At 39.4% G+C, this 22,924-nt stretch overlaps 1 protein-coding gene across 1 annotated transcript in view; it reads left to right on the top strand.

The window, feature by feature from the left end:
* The first annotated feature begins 248 nt into the window (after positions 1–248).
* Positions 249–22,924, top strand: part of Slc13a1 (solute carrier family 13 member 1) — an 84,535-nt gene continuing 61,859 nt past the window's right edge. Inside the window, exons 1-2 of the mRNA XM_038320401.1 lie at positions 249–347; positions 18,831–18,959. Coding sequence (XP_038176329.1) covers positions 249–347; positions 18,831–18,959 — 228 coding nt within the window. The remainder of the gene's footprint in view (positions 348–18,830; positions 18,960–22,924) is intronic.

Raw genomic sequence — 22,924 nt, 5'->3', positions numbered from 1 at the left:
AAGGAACTAGTATTACCTTTTACAAGTCACATAAGCAAATGGTCTCTGAGTCCTCAGGCACTCTTGGACTTATCTCTCCGTTTAATTGTGATAGTAAAACAATAAAAATGAGTTTTAATTTTAACTAACGCTGCTTGGTCTGAGGCAGTAAGTAAAGATGATCAGGTAGAAAATTATTAATCCAAGCTGGTTATTTAACATCTGCCCGAGGGTGAAGAGGACACTGTTGAAGGTACCTGCTCAGGACAATGAAACTCCTCAATTATGTTTTGGTCTATCGCCGTTTTCTCCTTGTGATTCTCTGTGTTCTCCTTTTGTTGCCACTCCCTCTTGTTGTCCGCACCAAGGTAAGTAAGCCTGGAGCTCAGACTGGCACATTTATTGAGCTATTTAGGTTGTCCTTCAATATTGATGACGGTCTGGTTAAAAGCTGAACGAAAGGTAATAGTTTATGTTTCGCTGTGTATCATATTTTGTCTATTTTCTTGGTTTTCAATCGTTAGTCTTATTTGCTTCTCGGCATCATTAACTGGAATAATTAAGTATAACAATCAACAAGAATTGTGTTCCGCTTGTCAACTAGATGAAAGGAAGTACAAAAGAAACACAGCCCTTTAGAGCTGATCTTTCAAGTTATCAACCAACGAGGAGCATCGTGGATAACATTCCCTTCCCCTGAGAATAGGCAATCATAAATCTCCGTAGAAAAGACTATCAGGGATGTCTATTCTTGTGACACTGTGACATGACGCTCTTGTCATCTGCAAATGTGCTGTGTTGTATTCATAGTTATTCTAGGATACAGGAGGCCTGTGGGCTGAGGGTTAGACAGCCCTGGGCAGAACAATTGGCAGCACAGGGTCTAGAGTCAGCCACGAAACTTCCCAGAAATTTAATTTCCTCCTAGAATAGAGACATCATAAATGTGAAGTTGTTTTCCAGGTTTATCAGAAAATGTAATAAATCATTGTACCCTGCTTTGATGTTTCAGATTTTAGTGTACTTACTTCGGTGTGCTTATGAATATCTTTTGGCTTGCTTTTGAAAAGACTCAGTCTATTAAATCCAGAATATTAAACTCAATGAATTTCCCGTGTTTTGGTGACGTGATCTGAACCAGCAAACAGTGAGGGGAGCGCCTTCTCTGTGCCTGGCACAAGTGTGGTTTGGTGGTAGGAGAACAGGAGGCTCTCTGCTTGAGATGCCATATTTAGCGCTTGCAAGCTGTGTGACCTAAACGACTTACATAACCTCCCTGTGCTTCTGTTTTCTCGTAAGAGTGGAATCATAGCAGGCTTATTGTGAGGATGAAATGAACAGGAAGCAAGGGCCTCCCAGTCTCCCTTCCTGTGTGGCCCGGACAGCTAGCGCGATTCTTACCTCCTGGGACGTGCAGTCCCTCCACTCAGTGGAAGAGAGCCGACCCGATGCTCTTTTCTCACGAGTGCTGTTGGATTAATACCTGCTACACAATGCGCACTCCAGCTCCTCTCACAAGTTTAGACTCCTATAAGAAATCTCTAAAGAAGTTCATAGGCCCTCTCTACCTGCAAAGTCAGCAGAGGAAGGGTTTTCTGCTCCATCGCCGTGAGTGGGCCTCTGCCAGGCAAGATCTTTCCTTTGCAGCTCCCTACACTTGATTTCCACCCCTGAGACTAGGCAGCTGTGTGACCCCAGTGGACAAACTGGACAACAGAATTTACTCACACATACAGGGCCCTAATTTAGCTCCTCCCCATCACGGCTGCAAGTCTGTCATTCTATCTAGTGTGACTAATAACCTCTTCTAAGGCCCCTGGTCTTATGCATTTCCTGATGTGTCAGAATCTTCTCCTGGGCGCATTTTGATTCACACAGGGTGCTTGCCTTGCTTGAACATTTTTGCCTTTGTCTCAACAGCGGGTCTTACTTATTGCAGAGAACACAGGAAATTAAACTAAAGTCAATTTCAAGCCATGGCCGCACATCTTCTGTGCTGCTCCTCTGACGTACAGATGAATCTCACTCTAATTACCAACTGTAATTTAAGGGAAAATAAATATAAGCTCACGGAGAAAGAAAACAAATCCATAAATAAAAAGCAATAGTGTGAATTCATGGTTCACTAACTGGAAAGTACATTATTGCTGAGAAAATGTACTCATTGATTTTTTTTTTCTTTTCCAAACACGGAATGATAAGAGTATATTACATCTATGCATTAGGCCAAGTACACTGTGTGCCAAGCGAAGAGCCCCGAAGCATGCTGTCCTTGTGCGTGTGTTCCTCTGTGTTTCCTTCTCATCAAATCATTTGTTAAAATTCATTTAAGGTTAATGGGAAAATTTTTCCTCACACAAAAACCGAATTTCACTTTTTGACTATTTTGAATAGATACTTTATTATTAACCAACTGCTATCTAAACGTAAAAGAGTATTATTTTAACTCCTGAAATGAAAACAGACAAGAGGTACGAGACTTGACAGAGGCTTACACTGACGAGGATGTGAATGGATTTACTGGTAACGTTTTTGTTACTGAGGTAAGGGAGCCTGCACTTGGAGAGACACGGCAGTAAGTTAACATAAAAATTCAAGCAAAACAAAGCCCACATTTGTCTTTAAAAACACAATGGATCGCTGTGACACAGAAGCAAGAAGCAATGATTATTGGCTGATATTTTAATTCTTCTACTGGTTACTGATGCTTTTAGGCACTGGCCTTGCCTCCTATCTCGGTTCCATCTACAATAGAGCAAGTGTCATCAACAAAGGGACCTTCAGAGAATTTTTAAGCAACCTTAAGAGGGAAGGAGAAAGGACATCTCTGCAGAACATTCCTCCGGTCCAGGCATTCTGCCAAATGCTTTGCTCAAATCATTATATTTAACCTTCTAACAAACCAACAGAGGATGGCTGACATGCCAGAGCTCTCGTTTTACATCTGAAGGAATCCGTGCTCAGATGCTGAATGCAACAAAAGCCGAGAAGCTTGTTTTGAACGTGGGTTTTTGTCAAAACTCAGAATTCAAGTGTTAGCAGGTGTTTTGGACTCGTCTCAATTTTGTGTTTTTGAAGGTTTATTCCCTGTGGATTGTTAATCATTTATCAACAGCTCAGGCAGTTCTAAACATGATAATGCCTCCAATAAGTCAAAGAGCAAAGGAGACTTATCCTAACCATTTCCTTAATTAACATTATGCCTGTAGAGGCTTCTGATAGAAGAATGGCACTGATTCCCAGTAGCGGGGAAAGGTCTTTTGAGAAATGAAGCAATGAGCTAGGTGTGTGCCATGTCCTAATGTCACAGAGTCCCAGCTGTATCACATGGTTACATCTGCTTGTCAGGTTATGGTGACCCTTTCCCTTCCAGGATTCACTATGAGTCATGGCATTGGGTTGGTATCTTCATGCCATCTTGTTGAGTGCCAACTCGGGCCCATGTTTGTCAATGCTTTGATTAGAAAGGTAGTTTATAAGGAAGAAGACCGTGTCTTAGACCTAAAGCTTCTGGGTATAGGCTAAACAGAAGACCAGATTTATTTTTTACCAATTGGTTATTACTCTTATTCATTCACTCAAAATTACAGAGTAAAAATAGAAAGAAAAATCAGTAAAGAGCTTGCCATGATCTGGTTGCTTGTGTTTCCAAACAACACTTATCTGAGTCCTTTGACTGACCAGTAATTTTATTTTTTATTTTTCTTTTAGTCTTTTTTTGTTTTTCCATTCAAAAATTTACACTTCCTCCCCTCCTCCCAATCCCCTCCTGCTTCCCCACTCACCCTACTCTCTCCTCCTCTCTTCTTAAGAGAGAGCAGGGAGCCCTGCCCTGTGGGAAGTCCAAGGCCCACCCCCACTACATCCAGGCCTAGGAAGCTGTGCATCCAAATAGACTAGGATCCCAAAAAGCCAGTACATGCAGTAGAAACAAGTCCCAGTGCCTTTATCAATGGCTTCTCAGTCAGCCCCCATTGCCAGCCACATTTAGAGAGTCCGGTTTAATCACAAGCTCTTTCAGTCCCGGTCCAACTGGCCTTGGTGAGCTTCCACTAGATCAGGCACACTGTCTCAGTGGGTAGACCAACCCCTCGAGGTCCTGACTTTTTTGCTCGTCTTCTCCCTCCTTCTGCTTTTCAACTGGATCTTGGGAGCTCAGTCTGTTTCTCTGAGAAGGGTCTCTGTTTCTATTTCCCTCAGTCGCTGGATGAAGATTCTATGGTGATATTTGAGATAATCATCAGTGTGATAGTGGGACAAGGACAATTCAGGCACCCTCTCCTCTGCTGCTCTAGCTGGGGACATCCCCATGGACACCTGGGATCCCCTATAGAGCCAAGTCTCTTGCCAACCCTAACATGGCTCCCTTAATATAGATATCTTCTTCCCTGCTCCTATATCCACCCTTCCTCCATCTCTACCCTCCCACTCCCCCAAGGTCTCTCCAGTCTTTTCCTTCTCCCTTCTCTCTCCCCCTCTCCCCTTCCTCCACTCCCACCCCCACCCCTACCCACACCCCCATGCTCCCAACTTTTGCCCGGCAATCTTGTTTGCTTCCAATTTCCAAGAGGATCTATATATGTTTTTCTTTGGGTTCACCTTGTTATTTGGCTTCTCTAGGCTTGTGAACTATAGGCTTAATATTCTTTGTTTATGGCTAGAGCCCACTAATGAGTGAGTACATATCATATTCATCTGTTTGGGTCTGGATTTTCTCACTGAGGATAGTTGTTTCTATTTCCATCCATTTGCATGTAAAATTCAAGATGTCATTGTTTTTTTACTGCTGAGTAGTACTCTAATGGGTATATATTCCACACTTTCTTTATCCATTCTTCCATTGAGGGGCATCTAGGTTGTTTCCAGGTTCTGGCTATTACAAATAATGCTGCTATGAACATAGTTGAACAAATGCTTTTGTAGTTTGATTGGGCATCTCTTGGGTATATTCCCAAGAGTGGTATTGCTGGATCCTGAGGTAGGTTGATTCCCAATTTCCTGAGAAATCACCACACTGATTTCCAAAGTGGTTGCAAAGTTTGCATTCCCACCAGCAATGGATGAATGTTCCCCTTACTCCACATCCTTTCCAGCATAGGCTATCATTGGTGTTTTTGATTTTAGCCATTCTGACAGGTGTAAGATGGTATCTCAAAGTTGTTTTGATTTGCATTTCCCTGACTGCTAAAGAGATTGGACATGACCTTAAGTGTCTTTTGACCATTTGAACTTCTATTGGGATTCTCTGTTCAGTTCAGTACCCCATTTTTTAATTGGATTAATTAGAATTTCAGTGTCCAGTTTCTTGAGTTCTTTATATATTTTGGAGATCAGACCTTTGTCTAATTAGGGGTTGGTGAGGATCTTCTCCCATTTAGTATGGATGGCTTTTTGTCTTAATGACAGTGTCCTTTGCTTTACAGAAGCTTCTCAGTTTCAGGAGGTCCCATTTATTCACTGTTGCTCTTGTTGTCTGTGCTACTGGGGTTATATGTAGGAAGTGGTCTCCTGTGCCCATGTGTTGTAGACTAGTTCCCACTTTCTCTTCTATCAGGTTCGGTGTGCTGACCAGTAATTTTAATTACAAGTGAATCTCAGCATCTCTATTGTTTCCATAATGGTGAGAAGTTCAATTCCAATGCATTTCTGTAAGTGCTCCTTCAATAAATTTTATCTTCTTATGAATCTGAAGTACCAGAAACATTTTTAAACACAAAGGTTTCTTCCCCAATTAGTAGTTACTGCTCAGTAAACAAACTTCTCATGCAACTGCTATTTATTTGAATTAAATAGTCACAGTAAATTTTTTTTCTCACTTTAGAGGAGAAATTCCCTAACTATTCCCATACAGAAGTCTGCTAGTACTCACCTAGGCAGTGTGCTACCGTTTCACTTATATTCTCCACGTAACTGTGGAGAACATAATATGACTATTTCTAAAACTTTGCTCAGTATGTGTTCTTTTTTATTTTCATTCTAATTTTTACAGTATCTTGGTTTTTCTTGGTACTACTATTTATGAAACAAGTGACAAACAAACAAAAAGATTTAAAGGAAGCCCAGCTAAAGACATAGCTCAGTCAGTACAGCGTTTGTTCATCATCCATGAAATCCTGAACTCAAAGCTCAGCACTGTGTATACAAGGTGTGGTAGTTCATGCCTATAATCCCAGCACTTGGGAGGTAGAGGCAGGAAGACAGACCAGAGGCCAAGGTTAAGATCAGTTTGGGCCTCACTTGACACTGTCTTTATAGATAAGCAAATAGATAAACAAGCCTAGATGGTTTCAGAAGCAGTAGGGAAATCCTGAGCAATCATATATTATTCTGTTGGGTGCATTTCTCCAAAGTATGCCTCATTCCATCTAGCTGATGCACTGACTATGAACCTTCTTCACACTAAAGAGACAGGGAAACAATCATATGGGTACTGAGAAACATTTACAAGATGATAGATTGTAAAATGTTGGTCACATTTCAGTTTTCTTTTGGGGTACTTATGTATTGTTGTAGAAGGAGCTGCGGGCTGCATTCTTACCTGGCTCCCGCATGGCTAGCTTAGGCCCAGAAATAACAACACACAAATTGTATTCATTTAAACACTTCTTGGCCTATTAGTTACAGCCTCTTATTGGCTAATTCTCACATCTTGCTTTAACCCATATTTAGTAATCTGTGTAGCACCACGAGGTGGTGGCTTACCGGGAAAGATCTTAACCTGCGTCCATCTCAGAGAAGAGAGCTATGGCGTCTGACTGAGGCGTCTGCCTCACTGCCTTCTACCCAGCATCCTGTTCTGTTTACTCTGCCTACCTAATTTTCTGTCCTATCAATGGGCCAAGGCAGTTTCTTTATTAACCAATGAAAGTAACATATAGACAGATGACCTTCCTCCATCATTTTGGTTTTTGTTTTGTTTTTTTTGAAAAGGATTTTACGGAAAAATAGAGTCAAAGGAAGAAGAGAATGGGAGAGTCATGATACAAAAAGGAGTCCCACCCCTCACCTGTGTGTCGTCTGGGATGTTTTTCTCTCCATTGCTCTTTCATTGCTGAGTGTGTTGTCTTACCATCTAGATTTCCATCTCTCTGCCCATCTTTCTCCCATTCTCCAGTTTCAATGTACCTTCCTTGAGAGAACAGTCTTCATCCTTATTTTTCATATGTCATCTTTTCACATTCCTTCTTCCAAAAGTCTTACTTGAGTACTGATTTAAAAATACCCAGCTGGATCCAGTCATAATCACCAGCCAAGGATCTTTGACACTGGTGGAAAAGTTCAGCTTCGCCATTTGCCCTAATGGCTCCCCATACCTCTTTCACAGTCACTATGTGCAATCCCTAGGATATCAGTGAATATTCCTGCCCCTTTCCCTTTGTGCATGCTGCAATCTTTTCCTGGAATGCTCTTCCCCTTTGTCCTGCTCTCTTTGGGAAGACAGGCCCAGACTGGTGCAGACTGAGAATCATTATGACTACTCTTGTTTTAATCATAGCTGTGTTGGCCCATTGTAGTGTAGTGTGTCTTCCATGTGGCATTTCCCTTTCCTCTACAGACTGTAAATGCTCTAGGAGAACCATTCAGATTGTTAACCTGTGTCCTCTAGCCTCAAATGCAGGACTTGTCACATAGATAGTACATGACAATGTTAAGTGAGCTGTTAGATTTTTCTTATGTGGCAAAAGGATTTGAGATTTAAGGTATATCTAATAAGAGAAATCGGATTCACACTTTTCCCATGAGCTATAAGGTGAAAGATGTTGATGGGAGGAGAGAGCTTCTATCATAGAGAAAAAAGTAGTGAAGAGACAGACCAAAGCATGGGTAAAGCAGGAAGATGCCTGACCCGTAGGCACAGGTCTGGGCATTATGTTTTTTTAATTTTTAAATTAACATGCAATATATTAGAAACACTATGGCATTTTCATCTATTAAAATACACTTGGTTAGGAAATAATATTGCCATTGAATAGTGTTTCTATCAGATCTTGACAAGATAATGCTCATTTTGAATTAAGTCATTGCTTCCACATTTAAAACCACACAAGTGTTCATTGAGATGCAGCTTCTCTAGGCCTGCAGTTGTTGCTTGCACCAGAACCTTAACCCATGATGGAGTCTTAAGGTGTCAAGAAATACAGGTCAGTTGCTTTCAGCTTCTGAGACATATGGATACTGGCCATGGTTTGGCCTTACCTGTCTTCCTTTCCTTAGATAATTTTGATAACTTTTCTAAGATATTTTAACATGCTATCCTCGGCCCATTTCCTCATCTTTAATGTAAAGAGAATTCTCTTCATAAAAAGTTTCAAGTATTTTCTATAGATTATCTGCTGTAGGTTCACCTCAGATTTTTTTTGTAAAATCTCAGCTTCTGGCCATCATTAGCAAAATTGTTAGGTGATTCTGATAGTAATTTTTGGATTGCATCCTATTGCATGGAATGCAAAACTTTGGTTATTTCCAAATTAGTTGTGTGGGGTTGGGTGAGATGAAAGTTATGTCTTTAGGGTATTATCTAGGTATTAAGGGTGAATGAAAAGGGAATTTAAAAATATTCCTGATGTGGCATAGTGGGACCTCCAATCGCAGGTCTCTGCTATCCATTTTAAGTAACAAGAGACACTTACTATTTTCCCTTAATTCTGTAGTCAAGCTCCATACCTTCCATTTTCTAAGAGAGGGATCTTTTAAAGTATATTAAGCTTTTTGCTTAATATGGATTGAGCTTTGGGCTACAGCTACTGCTGTGGGAGAGGTGTGTCAGAAACCATGTGAACTTCTTCAGGCTTTGCCAGTAAGAATGCTTTCTTTGTGGCACACAGACTCAAAGTGCATGATTCCCCTCCCTCTGTAATTGCTTTGTGTTCTCTTCAGGAAATCAGTTGTCATGAGTGAGACCTTGGAGGGTCTGCATTCCTCAAGCTCTGATGGAAGGAGAGGAACTCTTTTACCCACACTAAGGACCTTACCATCAGCGAAAGTACTCCCCAGTTATCAGTATGTGTCATTTAAAAAGAGAAGGAATGAAAAAAAAGATATTTTAAAAGAGAATGTATATTCCAATCCCATCTGGAGTCATCATTGGAAAGAGAACCAAAGGGAATTTTTAAACCTAGTAGCAACATTTCCCAAGGAAAGGGGGAAAATGCAAATTGCAATGTCATCCCTCCATTTGCCTTGGCTGCTCTTAGCTGCAGTGAATGAGACAAAACAGGACTAAGATGCTCTTAAATCGGGACTGAGAACATGGGAGAACATAAGCTATGAGGACTTCACCTCTGCACATAAATATTTTGGACATAATTTTTTTTTTGCTTAGAGAGATGAGGACTCTTGGGGGAAATGGAAAGACATAATCTTAGCTTGGGGAAAGTCACAGTCTCTGGGACCAAGCAAGAAGCAGAGAAGAAAAAAAGAGGTTGAGAGAGGGCCCTTGTTCCATCCCAGCTGCCCAGCTAGCTTACACCTAAAATAATCATACAGAAACTGTATTAATTAAATTACTCCTTGGCCCATTAGCTCTAGTCTCTTATTGGCTAACTCTCACATCTTGATTTAACCCATTTCTAATAATCTGTATATTACCACGAGGTCGTGGCTTACCGGGAAAGATTCAGCATGTCTGACTCTGGCAGCTCCATGGTGGTTCTCTCTCTGACTCTGCTTCCCAGCATTCAGTTATGTCTTCTCCACCTATATAAGTTCTGCCCTATCAGGCCAAAGCAGTTTCTTTATTAATTAACCAATGAAAACAACACATAAACAGAAGGACCTCCTACACCAAAGAGGGACAAGGTAAAGTTTCAGAGATTCCTATGCTAAGGGACCTTGTATGAGAATGTAGAACAACTGTTTTGTCTAAGCATCAAAATAAAGCATAATAGTAGGTTACCATAGAGGACCCATGGTGAAGAGTTTTCACCAATAATACTCGAGTTAGATCTAGGTCAACACCAGGAAACTAAGTGCTGAAGAGATATTGTCAAACCCATGAAAGAGAAGGAGAGTAAGACTGACCATTGTTTCTAGTCCACAGGAAACAGGCACTTCCAGTTCCCCAGGCCAGGAAGAACCACACATCAGCTCCCTTATTTAGTCAAATATCCCATTTGGGCCATACTTAGCAGAATTAGTACTCTCAGATGACAGGACCTTGTCTAAGGACTAATGGAGATCAAAAGGGAAACTCCTATGGTGGGAATATAAATATAGAAAGAGAAAGCACAGAAATAAAGCAATTATATAGTTCTTTTTGTGTATGTGTGACTTTAGGGCTGACCACTTTGTACTGAAAAACAATTTTTGGGCTTTTCCACAGGGAAGACTACTCCTCCTGTTTTCAGCATTCCTTAGTTGCCTGTAAATCTTTGTCTAGGTTGAAGCACCATGATTTTTCCCATTTCTCATGTAAACATGTCTATTGTCACCATGCTTGTTCAGATACTGATTAGACAGCCATGTTGATGAGACTTCATGGATGTAGCTTCTTTGACTTTTCTACAAGACAAAAATGTCATAGCAAACTTCCTGTTTCTCTGTATCTTACAGTCTTTCCACCCCTTCTGCTATGATCCCCAAGCCTTAGGTGCAGGAATTATGCTGTGGATGGATTTCAGGTAGTATTGATATATTCAGGAATATATCAGCATTTTGTTGATAAATCCAACAAAAATTAAAGAAATAGAGGCCATGAAGTTGAGTGATAACTAAGTGTTATGGGGGAGGTATGTGGAGAGGATTGGAGGGAGGAATGGGAAGGAGAAAAGACTGTAATTATATTTTAATTAAAAAGATTAAAAGTATATAAATAAATATAACAATTCCTACTCAGGATACATTTGAAAAGCTCAAAAATGAATGCATTACAATAAAGAAGACTGCAGAAATCAATATACAGGTGACCACATCCTAAATGCAATAAAAACAGTCAGAAATTCACCATGAGAGTACATATATGAGGAGAGATTTTTTAAAAAACAGAAATACAAAGCATGGCATTTCAAGTTAAGGTAGAATCAATCTCCTCCCTTTGTATTAAGGTGGGGCAAGGAAACCTAGTATGAGGAAGAGGCCCACAAAAGCGAGCCAAAGCGTTAGGGACAGATCCTGCTCTCAGTGCTACGAATTCCACAAGTAGACCAAGCTACACAACTGACACACATATGTAGAGGAGGGCCTAGGCTGATCCCATGCTGGCTCTCTGGCTGTTGGTCAGTTAAGACAACCTATCCACTATAGTTAGAGTCATGCTTATAGATTTGTGAAAATTTGCCATGTACCAGATTTCTACCTAACCCCAACTTGATATGCCATGCTTTTTTTTTAACACCCATGGGAGGCCTGCCCCTTTCTTAACAGCAAAAGATGAGGAATGAATTGGAGATTGGTAAGGGAGGGAATGGAAGGAGAAGACAGAGGGTAAACTACCACTGGAATGTAAAATAACTGAATAAATTTAATAAAAAAGTTAACTGTAGGAGAAACCAACCTACCAAAATTAAACCTATTTCATAAAAGAAAACTTGCCAACTTTTTTCATTTAATATTTCAGACTACTACTATAGTCTGATGGGAACTATGAAGAATGAAAGTAAAAAAAAAAGAGAACGCATGTGTTACAAATGTAAAAATAAAATAGAAGTACCAGTAAGAATGGATGACTGTTAAAAATCCTAGGTAGGTATGATAGACATGAATAAAGGTAGTCCTAGAAATTGAAAACAACAAAAACAAATAAAAAATCAGAGGTGTGTTGGGGATTTTGAGTTGTCCTAGGTAACCAACTTCCCCAGGGAAATGTCTGTGCTTTGGGTGAATTCAGTTCTCATCAAAGAAGAATCTTACATATCAACTATTGCAAACAATTTACTGTGACAACATCACACATAGTAAGATGAATAACAAGAACATGACATTGTCATGGTTCAGGTTCAGCCAGGAGGTGCACTGATTAGGAAGACTATTTTTTCTTATGCCTAAGTATGTTGGGGTACTTTGGCAGGTGTTTCTTTTATAAAGGGAACTTATGACATTCTTAGGGTGAGTTTGTTTTTCTAATCTGTGCCGTGTTTGCCTTGCGGCCCGAAAATCCCTTTGCCCCTTTACAGAAAGATTGGTAGCAAAATATGAGGTAACAACAGCCCTAAAAGACATTTGAATTGGCCTTGTGTCCATCATTAATTTTAGATTTTTTCAAGGTATACTACATTCTACATTCTGACTTTAAGCGATCCATATTCCAATCTGCCAGCACTTGAAAACATACCCTAGTGGTCAACTATTAAGGAATAGATATTGGAAAGTGAGGAGATCTTGCTCCAAGGGCTCTGAATGAGAGTGTTAAATGTCCTGGAGGTCATGAGGTCAATCAGGAGAACAAATCAAGGGACAGATAAGCTTCTTGGGTTAGGCAGCTTTGCTCTAGGTATCTTAAGTATTTGACAAGAACCATCTACCCACCAACAACAGGAGGAAAATCTCAAGGAACATATCTTTCCAGAATGTCATAGGAGAGCTAAGAATAATAGTATTATCTAAAACTATGACCCCCTCCCCAACAGTCAGTAAAAGGGCAATGAAGATCTCAAAAACTTTGTATGTCAACACTAGCAGGTAGGGTATTTCCTTTAGCATGGTTATTTTGGCCCCCCAGAGTTATTTTTTTCTGATATAAGAAACATCTACTTACCCCAAATATTAAGGTCTCCTTACTGGTCACCACAGTTGCCCTACCAGACTTCTATCAAGAGAAAGTGGAAGAGAAAGGGCCTGGAACACTGGCTACAGACATGTGAGGGAATTCAAGAAGGGGCAGGGTGACTCTGGGTTGGTTAAATGGGAATTGCTAGAAACAGACCGTCATGATCATTCATTTGGCTAGCCCCCAAATGTTGAGCTCTGGGTCCACTAAAAGGATGCTCATGAAGTCGTAGTGGAGGTTCCAATCTGAATTTGAGCATCCTCTAGGCCAGGGTATCATAATCTAGTGCTAGCAAGAGAGGAGTGGGTACCATGCACAGAACAATTTGGTGGGGGCTAAACTACATAACTGTAAGGAAGAGCAAAGCGGGTACAATATTTAGCTGTGGATACAAAACGGGCACCTGTGGTGAAGGAAGATTGGTTAACAGTCAATAAGCAATTGTTTTGGTTGAGACATAGATTGAGTGTGACTTTCTGGGACTCATATATTGAAAGGTTGGCCCCAGTGTAAGGACATTGAGAAGTGAAAACACTTTTAAGAAGTGGAGACTGGTAGTTGAGAATAACAAGACTGAAGTCATCTTGAAGGAGGTCTAGTTTTGTGGGACTCTTAGTTCCCATGAGAGTAAGTTATAGGAAAGAGCCAGTCTGGGCCCTCCCTAAACTTTGGTTTCTTCTTTGCCACATCATCTCTTTTTATATGAACTTCCCCCATTGTGGTACCGAGCTAAAGGATAACCATGGTCTCCTAAAGTAGACCACCAGTCTTGGGTATTCCACTATAACAGTGGAAAACAGAATGACACATAGGGTCTGGACCACTGGGAGAAGTACATGAAGGCCTAGCAGGAAACTATGATTCTAATTCTTATTTTTCAGGTAAAGCTCAGCCCATTAAAGCAAGTTTGAGAAAAATAAAGTTTTACCAATATAGGTCAGAAACCTTACTGAAAAACCATAGAAATTGAAAAGAATGATAATATTGTAAGAAACAATTTGGAAAAACAGCAATAAGGCAGAGGGTTGGTATTTTTTACATTGCCATACTACAACAATATTATAAATTAGTATAACCATCTTTCAAGAAAATAGAAATACCTAATAAAGTTTAAATGAGCTTTTCCACCTGGAATTTTGCTACTTGCTTTCTGTTCTAGGGTTGAAAATCTTTTTCCTATATCCATATGGAGCTTAGGTACAAAGATGTTCACAGCCATATAGTATTGAAAAATTAGGGAGAGTTAAAAATCTGTACGCACAAATGCTAATATATTCTTTAACAGGAAAATTTGATCTACTTAAAAAGAATTTAACAATAGTTATACTTATGTTATCATATATGCCTTTGCAATGTAAAATGCGGAATGAAAAAAGTCACAAAATGATACACAGATAAAGCATTATTTCATTTTAAAAGTGCATATTGGGGTTGGAGAGATGGCACAGTAGTAGGTGTAATGTTCACTGAACAAGTGTGAGTATCTGTGTTCGGGCCTCCAGCACTCATGAGAAACCCAGGTGTGGTGGTGTGTTTCTATAATCTCTGTGCTGGGAGGTGGAGACAGGAGGATGCCATGGCTCACTGGCCAGCCCGGTTAGCCAAAATGTCGAGCTCTGGGCTCACTAAGAGACTGTCAAGAAATAGAGAAGAGAAGTAGTTAAAGACATTCTAACATGAACCTCTGACCCTACACCTGTCTGCGCAGGCAATTGTACTCATACCTGCCTCATACACAAATCTGCACAAATGCAGACACCACACACAAAGAAAAGAAAAGATTGTTATTAAAATGTTAACGGTCTTGCGAGGTAGTGATGCATGCCTTTAAGACCAGCACTTGGGTTACAGAGGCATAGGATCTGTGTGAGCTCAGTGTCGGTCTGGTCTACAAAGCAAGTTTCAGGACAGACAGAGCTGTTACACAAGGAAACCCTGTCATTGAAAACCAAAGAAGATGAAGAGGAGGAGGAGGTGCAGAAGGAAATATTAATGATCTCTATATAGCAATAATCATACAAACACTGATAGAAAATGACAAACCTCTTGCCAGATAGGGGCAAATCTGGGGGATAAGTACAAGGTAGAATACAAAGAAGTGGCCCCAACTAGTTTTTCACATAAATGCTTTACATTTAAAAAAATTAAGTAAATGTGACAAAGTCCATACTTTGATAAACAACTATATCTGTTATGTAATTTTTTAACTGTTCTCAATATTTTAGAAATTTGAAGGCTCTTTAAAACAGATTGCTCCAAAGCTTTAGCACCTTGATGTTTTTACTGTAAAGGAACAGTGTCTTCCCAGAAAACTTCCATCACCCTTAATGGGAGCGAACCTTCCTGTGGTAGGAAAAGGTAGGGGCAGCCAAGAGTGGGCAGGAGAGGTGCACAGGCAAGCACCCTAGGCTACGGGACAGGGCATCATCTCCGTGTGATCTAACGGAATGTCTGATGAGTATGTAATAAACAGTCTCCTCTCCCTGAGTGAGTGTCTTATTTTCTGAGATAAATGATATATTTTTTTTAGGGAAAACAGGGCATTGAGAGACTTTTGAACAACTAAGTGGCATTTTTAGTTCCGAGGAAGTTCATGGGTATTTTTTTTTCCTTTCTCTTCCTCCCTTTCTTCTTTTCTTTCCTGTTCCACTTTCATTTTGCTCACTTCACATATGGCATTTTGAAAAAGGCACCATGGATTTCGAAGATGTTTTGCAATGTCTGTGATAGTCATAATTCCAAGACTAATAGGTCTTTTCTTCCTGAGTATTCTATCATAATATATAAACAAGATAAAAAATCACTACTCTGGCTTCTGTCTCTCTGATCAAGAATTTATAATACTAAATGACTTGTCTAACTCTGGAGCAAAATTTGAATTATGCTTGCCTTGATTGCACTTTATATAACAACACCAAAAGCATTGCAAGCATCTACTAGATTTCGGAGTGTGGGTTTGAGGTGGGGAAATAATTCCCTCACTTTACCTGTACAAGGGTGACTCTGTGTGTTCCCTCCTAGTTTAGAATTTCAGTTTCATTCAGACATGGAAAATTCCTACAAATTATGGCAAATTATTTAACAGAGACAACAGAAACATTGCATAATTATATGTGAATTACTTACATGGAAAAACTAATGTTTAAATATTGTTGGGGAAACTCCATGAATGGGATATAATTTTAACTGCACATTGCAGGATTGTCAGATTTTCCAAATAGCTTATAAATCCAGGGATTTTACCTGGCAGTAGGATATTCCCTGCAAGCAAGATTCTGGAGCAAGTGGTAAATATAAGAAGAAAAGACTGAGTGATCATATACTGGATAGCTTTTCAATCTTTACCCTAAACAACAATAAAAATCACTTGGTTACTTTGAAAATTCTGGTCTTGTTTTAGTATATACAGGAACAGGCCAGCATCCTACATTTCCTGCTAGTTCCCAGGTGATCCATGATTCAATGGTCCAACAATCCATTATCCAACATTGCTGGTCCATGGATTATATGGGATATAAGCAGAGAAAGCCAATGAGTAAATATAAAAACTCGGGAATAAGGACACAAGTAGGAAAGTCAGAAGAGGATGGAATGGTTTACAATTAGACATTGACGCAAATGCTAAGAAAGCAGGTGAGCAGGGCATGGGGAGTTGCTATGCAGAGGGAGAAAGCAGCTGTCATTCTCTCAGGGGTAAATCCTCTTTGTTTCTGGAGAACTGCTGCCATGGCACAACATGATGCTAATGTTACCCAGTCTCCCACTTGTTAAAAACATAAATTTACTGTATTTTAACATAGAATCTACTGATTTATAATTCTTGAGTCTAACTTTTACATATACACAAATTTTCAAGTATTGTGAGTCAAACAAACTGAATTTACTTGTTAGAATTTCAACTACATTAGATCTTTAAATAAGGTAAAGAAGTCCCAAATTTGAGCAGAAGTGGGTATCAAAAAGCCCACTGGGAGGTCCTGAGGCTTATTGGGAGACAACTTGGAGAAACAGAAATGCTGTGAGTTAGAGTCTGATGCAAAGTGAGAGTCGGGGATCAGATCCCTACATCAAGAGGGTCTCAAAGGGAGACGTCTGTTTTGAGACAGTCTTGCTGTGTAGATCAAACTAGTTCCAGTCTCGCTGTATTCTTCCTTAGTTTCCCCAAAACTGGGACTAGGGTATGTGCCACCATGTCTGGCTCAACAAGCATCTTTGCAGAGAAAGAATTAATGTCAAAAAGTATGGGGATAAGTCTGGTTGTAGAGGAAAGATGATTGAATACAAGTTGAAAATTCTGAATTATTAAAAAAAAGTAACTAAAAGGTGCTTACTTGATGAAGTCACAGCTGCATTAGTTAAAATATGAAAATCTCTCAGGAAATGTAACCATTCAGCAAGTGAAATTTTGCTGGTTGTTCTGTTACCAAAGCTGTCCCATCTGAGTAGATTAGGGCTGTTGGGGAAAAATTTCAAGCCCACGGCAGAGGTTAGAGGTGGTGACCAGAACTCACCAGCCTCATTTGGCTTTTTTTAAATTTTTCTGGTGCAGACTGCTATATGTGGGTGCTGTAGAGTGTTTTCAGGGTGTACGGGCTTTTAATCTTAGCTTTATGAAAGAGAATGAGGAAATCAAGTTGCGTTCTTAGAAGATGGTCTAGTCTTGGAACAAACTTGTCTCTAATGGACTCGGGTAGAGGCAGAGGGGCAGATCTGAGCTAGTGTAAGAACAGTAAACAGCACTAGGAGACTGGTCAGTCATAACTCAGGAGCCAAGGGGTCCATATTGTCTTCTTGTAAGTACGGCAGGAAGCATAAGGTTGTAAGGAAAAGTTTTGGGGCCATCTATGGGTTATCGTTAAAACAAAATACACAGTCATCCCTATCCACTGGCATTTTAAACTAAACTAGTACCTACAGAGTCTCTCTAGAGCTGTTTAGAGGGATTCAGTCAAGGCTCTGCTTTATTTTGCTGTTTTATTGTTTGTCAAGACTACAGGGGCAGACTCTGTGAAAACTGTCAACATCAAAACACCTTTATTCTTTTTCCTTTCAAAAAGATAACACAATGAAGCTGTGGCAGAGTCTGGGCTTATTAAGACTCTCTTAGATTCACTAAAAGAGAAAGGATGCTGGGGATCCAATGCCCAGCCCAGAGGATTCAGCCTGACGCTGGTGAATCATAGCGAGGGAAGCTGGATATTGTACAGACCTAAAGAAAAGACCTCATCAAAACCCTAGCACGCAGTCTCTCTCGGTAAATTTCCAATGCAACCACGCAGAGTTCTCAGACAGCAAACAGCACAAGAAGAAGAAGCAGCAATACAGGAGATGACAACATTTATTGATTGTTTGGCACGTTTCAGGTGATTTCATGCCAAATTATACAGGTTACAATGGTTGTAAATTTCACTACTTCCTTTTAGTGCCCTAAGACAGAAACCTGGTTTCCGGCTAAGCAAAGCAACAGATTTCATTAAGATTAAGATTTCCTTTGAGCCTCCTTGTGCTGTCCACAGCAACTCAGTTGCCTTCCTCAAAAAGCCAGTTTTTCCCTAAGCACATGAACCTGCACCCCCAGATTCACGTTCTTAGAAGCTGGATTCAGGTTCATCTGAGTCACCTGTCTCATTGCTGTGCTTGCTCTGAGAGACACTACAGGAAGTCTTTTCTTCTAGGTTGATTTCCCACTTTTGGTTAGAAAATATGAATGCAGTTCCCATCCAAACACATGCAGCTAAAAGAGAAAAGTAATTCAATTAAAGGAAAGATATATCATGAAAAAATGTCTCCAGCCTGCCTAGTTCTGCATTCCAACAACACTCCGAGTACATTTGAGATGCCAGATGAGAGTAAAGACAGACATCTATGTGCACTAATTAATTTGAGCAAAGAAAATTGATTCTAAGATATCCTATTCAGAGAGAAATACGAAAAAAAAAAAATTTCCAGGCTTCCAGTTTTCATGTTTATTAACTTCTGCTCCAAAGCCCTTAAAAACAACTATCTGGTGGTAACTAAACAACAGAGATATTTTCACAACCCCGCTCCCTCTCTCAACTGCATCCAGCAAATGTGCTCATTATTTGAAGGGTGATTTCTGGAGCTCATTTCATTTTTTCACCTGATGTCTTGTCTTGATTCTTTGCAGGAAGCAGAATGTGCCTACGTCCTCTTTGTTGTTGCCATCTTTTGGGTCACAGAAGCCTTACCCCTGTCAGTCACAGCTCTACTGCCTGGCTTAATGTTTCCCATGTTTGGGATCATGTCTTCCACACATGTAAGTTCTCCTTCAAATGTCATCAAAATTTGATTGCTTGTTGTGTATGGTGACATCGTTTGAGAAACGTTGCCTTTAAAAGGAGCCATGATCCTGAGGCAAGGGCTCTTCATAAGTGCCCCAAATTATCTAAGTGCTCCCTCTCTGAGATTCTGCGTGCTTGTCTACTTTTGGGGGCAAACAGGTCAGAACATGAGTCATGAGTGTCTGTAGAAGAAACTGTGCCCATCTTCTCTTGCTGACACTTCTGTCTGGTGCCTCTTTCCCAACAAAAGGGGCCATCTATTTACATCCTGAATAGTCTCAGACTAGTCCTCAGAATTTGAACTGACAGCTCACACACAAAAAGGAGGAAACACTTTCTGCTTTTAATGAAGAAAAACCTTCCCTGTCTTCTTTTCCGGAAACCTGGTATTTTAGAAGATAAAGCCAAATTAACTTTCATGTGTATCTCTATTTTGTTCTTGCTAGGAGAAGTTTATTCATGCTGAGAACTGTTTTTTCTTTTTTCTTTCTTTACCTTTATGCAGTCTAAGGGTGTCCATCTATAGGAAATAGATTCAGTTTTTGATTAAATACACAAACACACTGAAAGCAAAGCACTTATCTCCATTTAGTCTCTAGGCAGCAGACAGTTGCCTAAATTAGAGTACCAACATTCATTGGAAGGAGTTCAAGTTCAACCCAGTCAGTACTATCCACCTTTCCTTCCATCTTCTGCTTTGGTCCAACACTATTGTCTGGATATTCACACATCTTTAATGTGGACAGTCTTAGTTAAGTTCTTCCTATGAGACAAGTTGTAACTACTTCATTTTCACATTGTTCTTCCCCATGTTGGATCCAAAATCAGTTTGTATTTATGACCCTGTTTGTTCCTCTTTTCATACTGGGTTTCTACATTCATCCTTCATTGCTTCCCTTCTTTCTTATTATGATTGGTTCTGAGGTGAGTGTGGCAAGGGTTATCCTTCAATCCCTCTTACTTCTAGGCTGAGGTTCAGCTTCTGAGGAATCTGAGACCCAAAAATCTAAGTTTCTGAAATGGTCTAACATGCTGATGGGTGGGTAAGACCAATCAGGCACAGAAAACATGATGTGGGAGAGTCGTACCACTGTGACTGGCAGTACATGTTCAGAAATCTTTATTCTTAAAGGTGACATTATCACCAACCCTAGGGTCTGAGAGGTGGAAAGAGACCTAGGACAACTCTCACCTAGGGCAGGCATATCCTCCATTTATGTCCTACAAATGACAATACTCCTTGTTTTTTTGATTGTAGGTTTTCAGTAACTCACAGAGGGGTCAATTTTGATTTCCAAAAATTCAGTTTTTTTAAACCAAGTCTGTTGTTCAATTATATTGAGCCATGCAACTTTTACCTCACAACTGTTCTGCAAATACAAATAATCTTTCTTCTGCACACAGCGTTTCTTGGATGTTACAATTAATGTAATCCCTACCTCCAGTCTTTATGATCTCAAGATCATAACTCCTTTCTTCAAACCTGACACCTCCAATGCTATCACTGCTACCATCCTATCTTCTTTTCTCATCCCAGAACTAACTCTAGTGTGTCAACATTACTGAAAATTAGACCAGTTAATTAATTAGGTATGTTTCCTGTTGCTGTGGTAAAGAATCCTGGCATGAGCAAATTAAGGAAAGAATAATGTGCTTTGGCTCACAGTTTGGGTGTAGAGTCGATCATTCTGGGGAAATGTTGACAGCAGGAATTTAACATAGCTGGTAATATTATATCTGTAGTCAGGAAGTAGAGAACAATGAATGCTAGTGTTCAGTACAATTTCCCCTTTGTATTCCGTCCAGGATAGAAGTCCATAGAGTGGTGTAACCCACACTAGGCAAGTCTTTCTGTCTCCACTAGTTCAATCTAGATAATCCATCTCACATATGCCTAGGGTCTAACCTAATCTAGATAATCCATCTCACATATGCCTAGGGGCTAACCTAATCTAGATAATTCATCTCATGTATGCCTAGAGGCTGATCTAATCTAGAAAATTCCTTATTGGAATCTCCAAAGGCTTGTATAACAGATGAATCTAGATCTCATCAAATTGACAGTACTAACTATGGTAAACATTAAATCTGCTACAAAGTAAGTACTCAATAAATAGTTAAATGTAGCTAGTAGACTGACAAAAAAGGACCATTTTAGAAATATCTGGAGGATTTCAAAGGCAAATAAATTAACCATTTATATTCTGGTCTGATGTGTTTCATTCTTCTGAAATGCATACGATACAGGACTCCTTTGAGTCCCTTTGCCTAGTGAGTGGAATTGGAGCTTACAGGAAGTCAAAGCCATTAGGACTTTTAGTGGTGACATATAAATGGCAACTGTAGTTTTGTTTTCTGGACACCTAGACCCAAATGTCACACAAAACTATATTAATTACAGCACTGTTTGGCCAACAACTCAGGCATATTTCTAGCTAGCCCTTACATCTTAAATTAACCCATCTGTATTAATCTGTGTATTGTCACAAGGTTGTGGCTTACTGGGAAGGTTCTGGCATCAATTTCCTTCGGCAATTATATGCCATCTTTCTGACTCTGCCTTCTTTCTTGCTGCATTCATTTAGTTTTGCTGCCTAAATCAATTCTGACCTACCATAGGCCAAAGCAGCTTCTTTATTAGCCAATGGTTTATAGCACACAAAGGGGAATCCCATATCATCTTCCTTTTTCTGTGTAAATAAAAAGGAAGCTTTAAAATTTAACATAGTATAATGACATGTAACAAAACAGGTATCAAGCAAGAATTACAGTTACAATATTTTTGTGAGTCTACAGTTTTATATCTAATTTATCTTTTATCATAACTAAGGAAAACTATAACTATAACTATCTGTCTTCAACTCCATCAAAAACCCCAGAAAGATACACTATTACCTAAGTAAACAGGAAATGCATTGTAAGCAACTTCGAAACTCTAGAATTGACAAAGACATCTTGCTACCTGGACAGTCACCCAAAGTTCTTCTGTAATCTACAGGCCCATAGTATCCAGCAGACTTTTTTCCTTGAAGCAAGAAATTTGAAAGACTGTTTTGCTTCTATTGGCAGTTTATCATTCACTTTCTTCTGTGTCCTGATAATGTCATTCAGACTCTTTCATGAAGCAGAAATCCTGAAAGACTATCTCACATTCTTTAGGCAAGTTCAGCAGTCATTTTTCTATGGGTCCTGAATGTCCAGTTCATGCAGCATATTTTTAAGCAGTTCAGGCAAGAGCAGTTTCTTGCACAAATGACTAGCAAACTCCATAGAGAGCTTCTTCAAGTTCCATCATCCTCTTGAAATAATTGGTGCTGTGAGAGACATGTCTCACTGTCTAGAAAAGTCTAAGTTCTTGAAACCTTTCAAATGTCATATCCTGTTGGTCTTTGAAGTGTTGAAGATTATCTGCCTAACTGAAATGTATATCTGTCTATCTAGAAAACCTAACTAATATGACTACAAGTTTGAATATTATAGGTGACTACCTATTAATCCATAATTTTAAATTATACATTATGTTTTAAATGAGCTGTATAAACGTAATACCTTAAATAAAAGTAGAAATATACATATAACAAAATTGACCTTAAATTTGTATCAATAAACCAAAGTCCATACTAATGTTAAATATTCATCTGTGATCTTTTTTCCACAATGGACGATTAAACTTTAAAAAGTAAATGTTTAACTTGACATACATCCAGAGCTTATATGGACACAGTTACAAATTTAGTCAAATAGATGTGAGTTGAGTATTTGATATTTATCCTACATATGTGTATGATCTTTATCATGTATCTTAATTATTCCTTTTTATCATCTGTAAGTGAAACATGAAGTGATAAGTCAAGTTGTACAATCAAATAAAATATGTAAAATAATTTTCAAATGCTGATATAACACCCATGAGTTTTTATATCAACAGTTTTGAGAGTGC

The sequence above is a fragment of the Arvicola amphibius genome, chromosome 2 (genome assembly GCF_903992535.2).
Source record: "Arvicola amphibius chromosome 2, mArvAmp1.2, whole genome shotgun sequence".
Taxonomy (NCBI): Eukaryota; Metazoa; Chordata; class Mammalia; order Rodentia; family Cricetidae; genus Arvicola; species Arvicola amphibius.
This window is presented reverse-complemented; position numbering and strand designations above follow the sequence as displayed.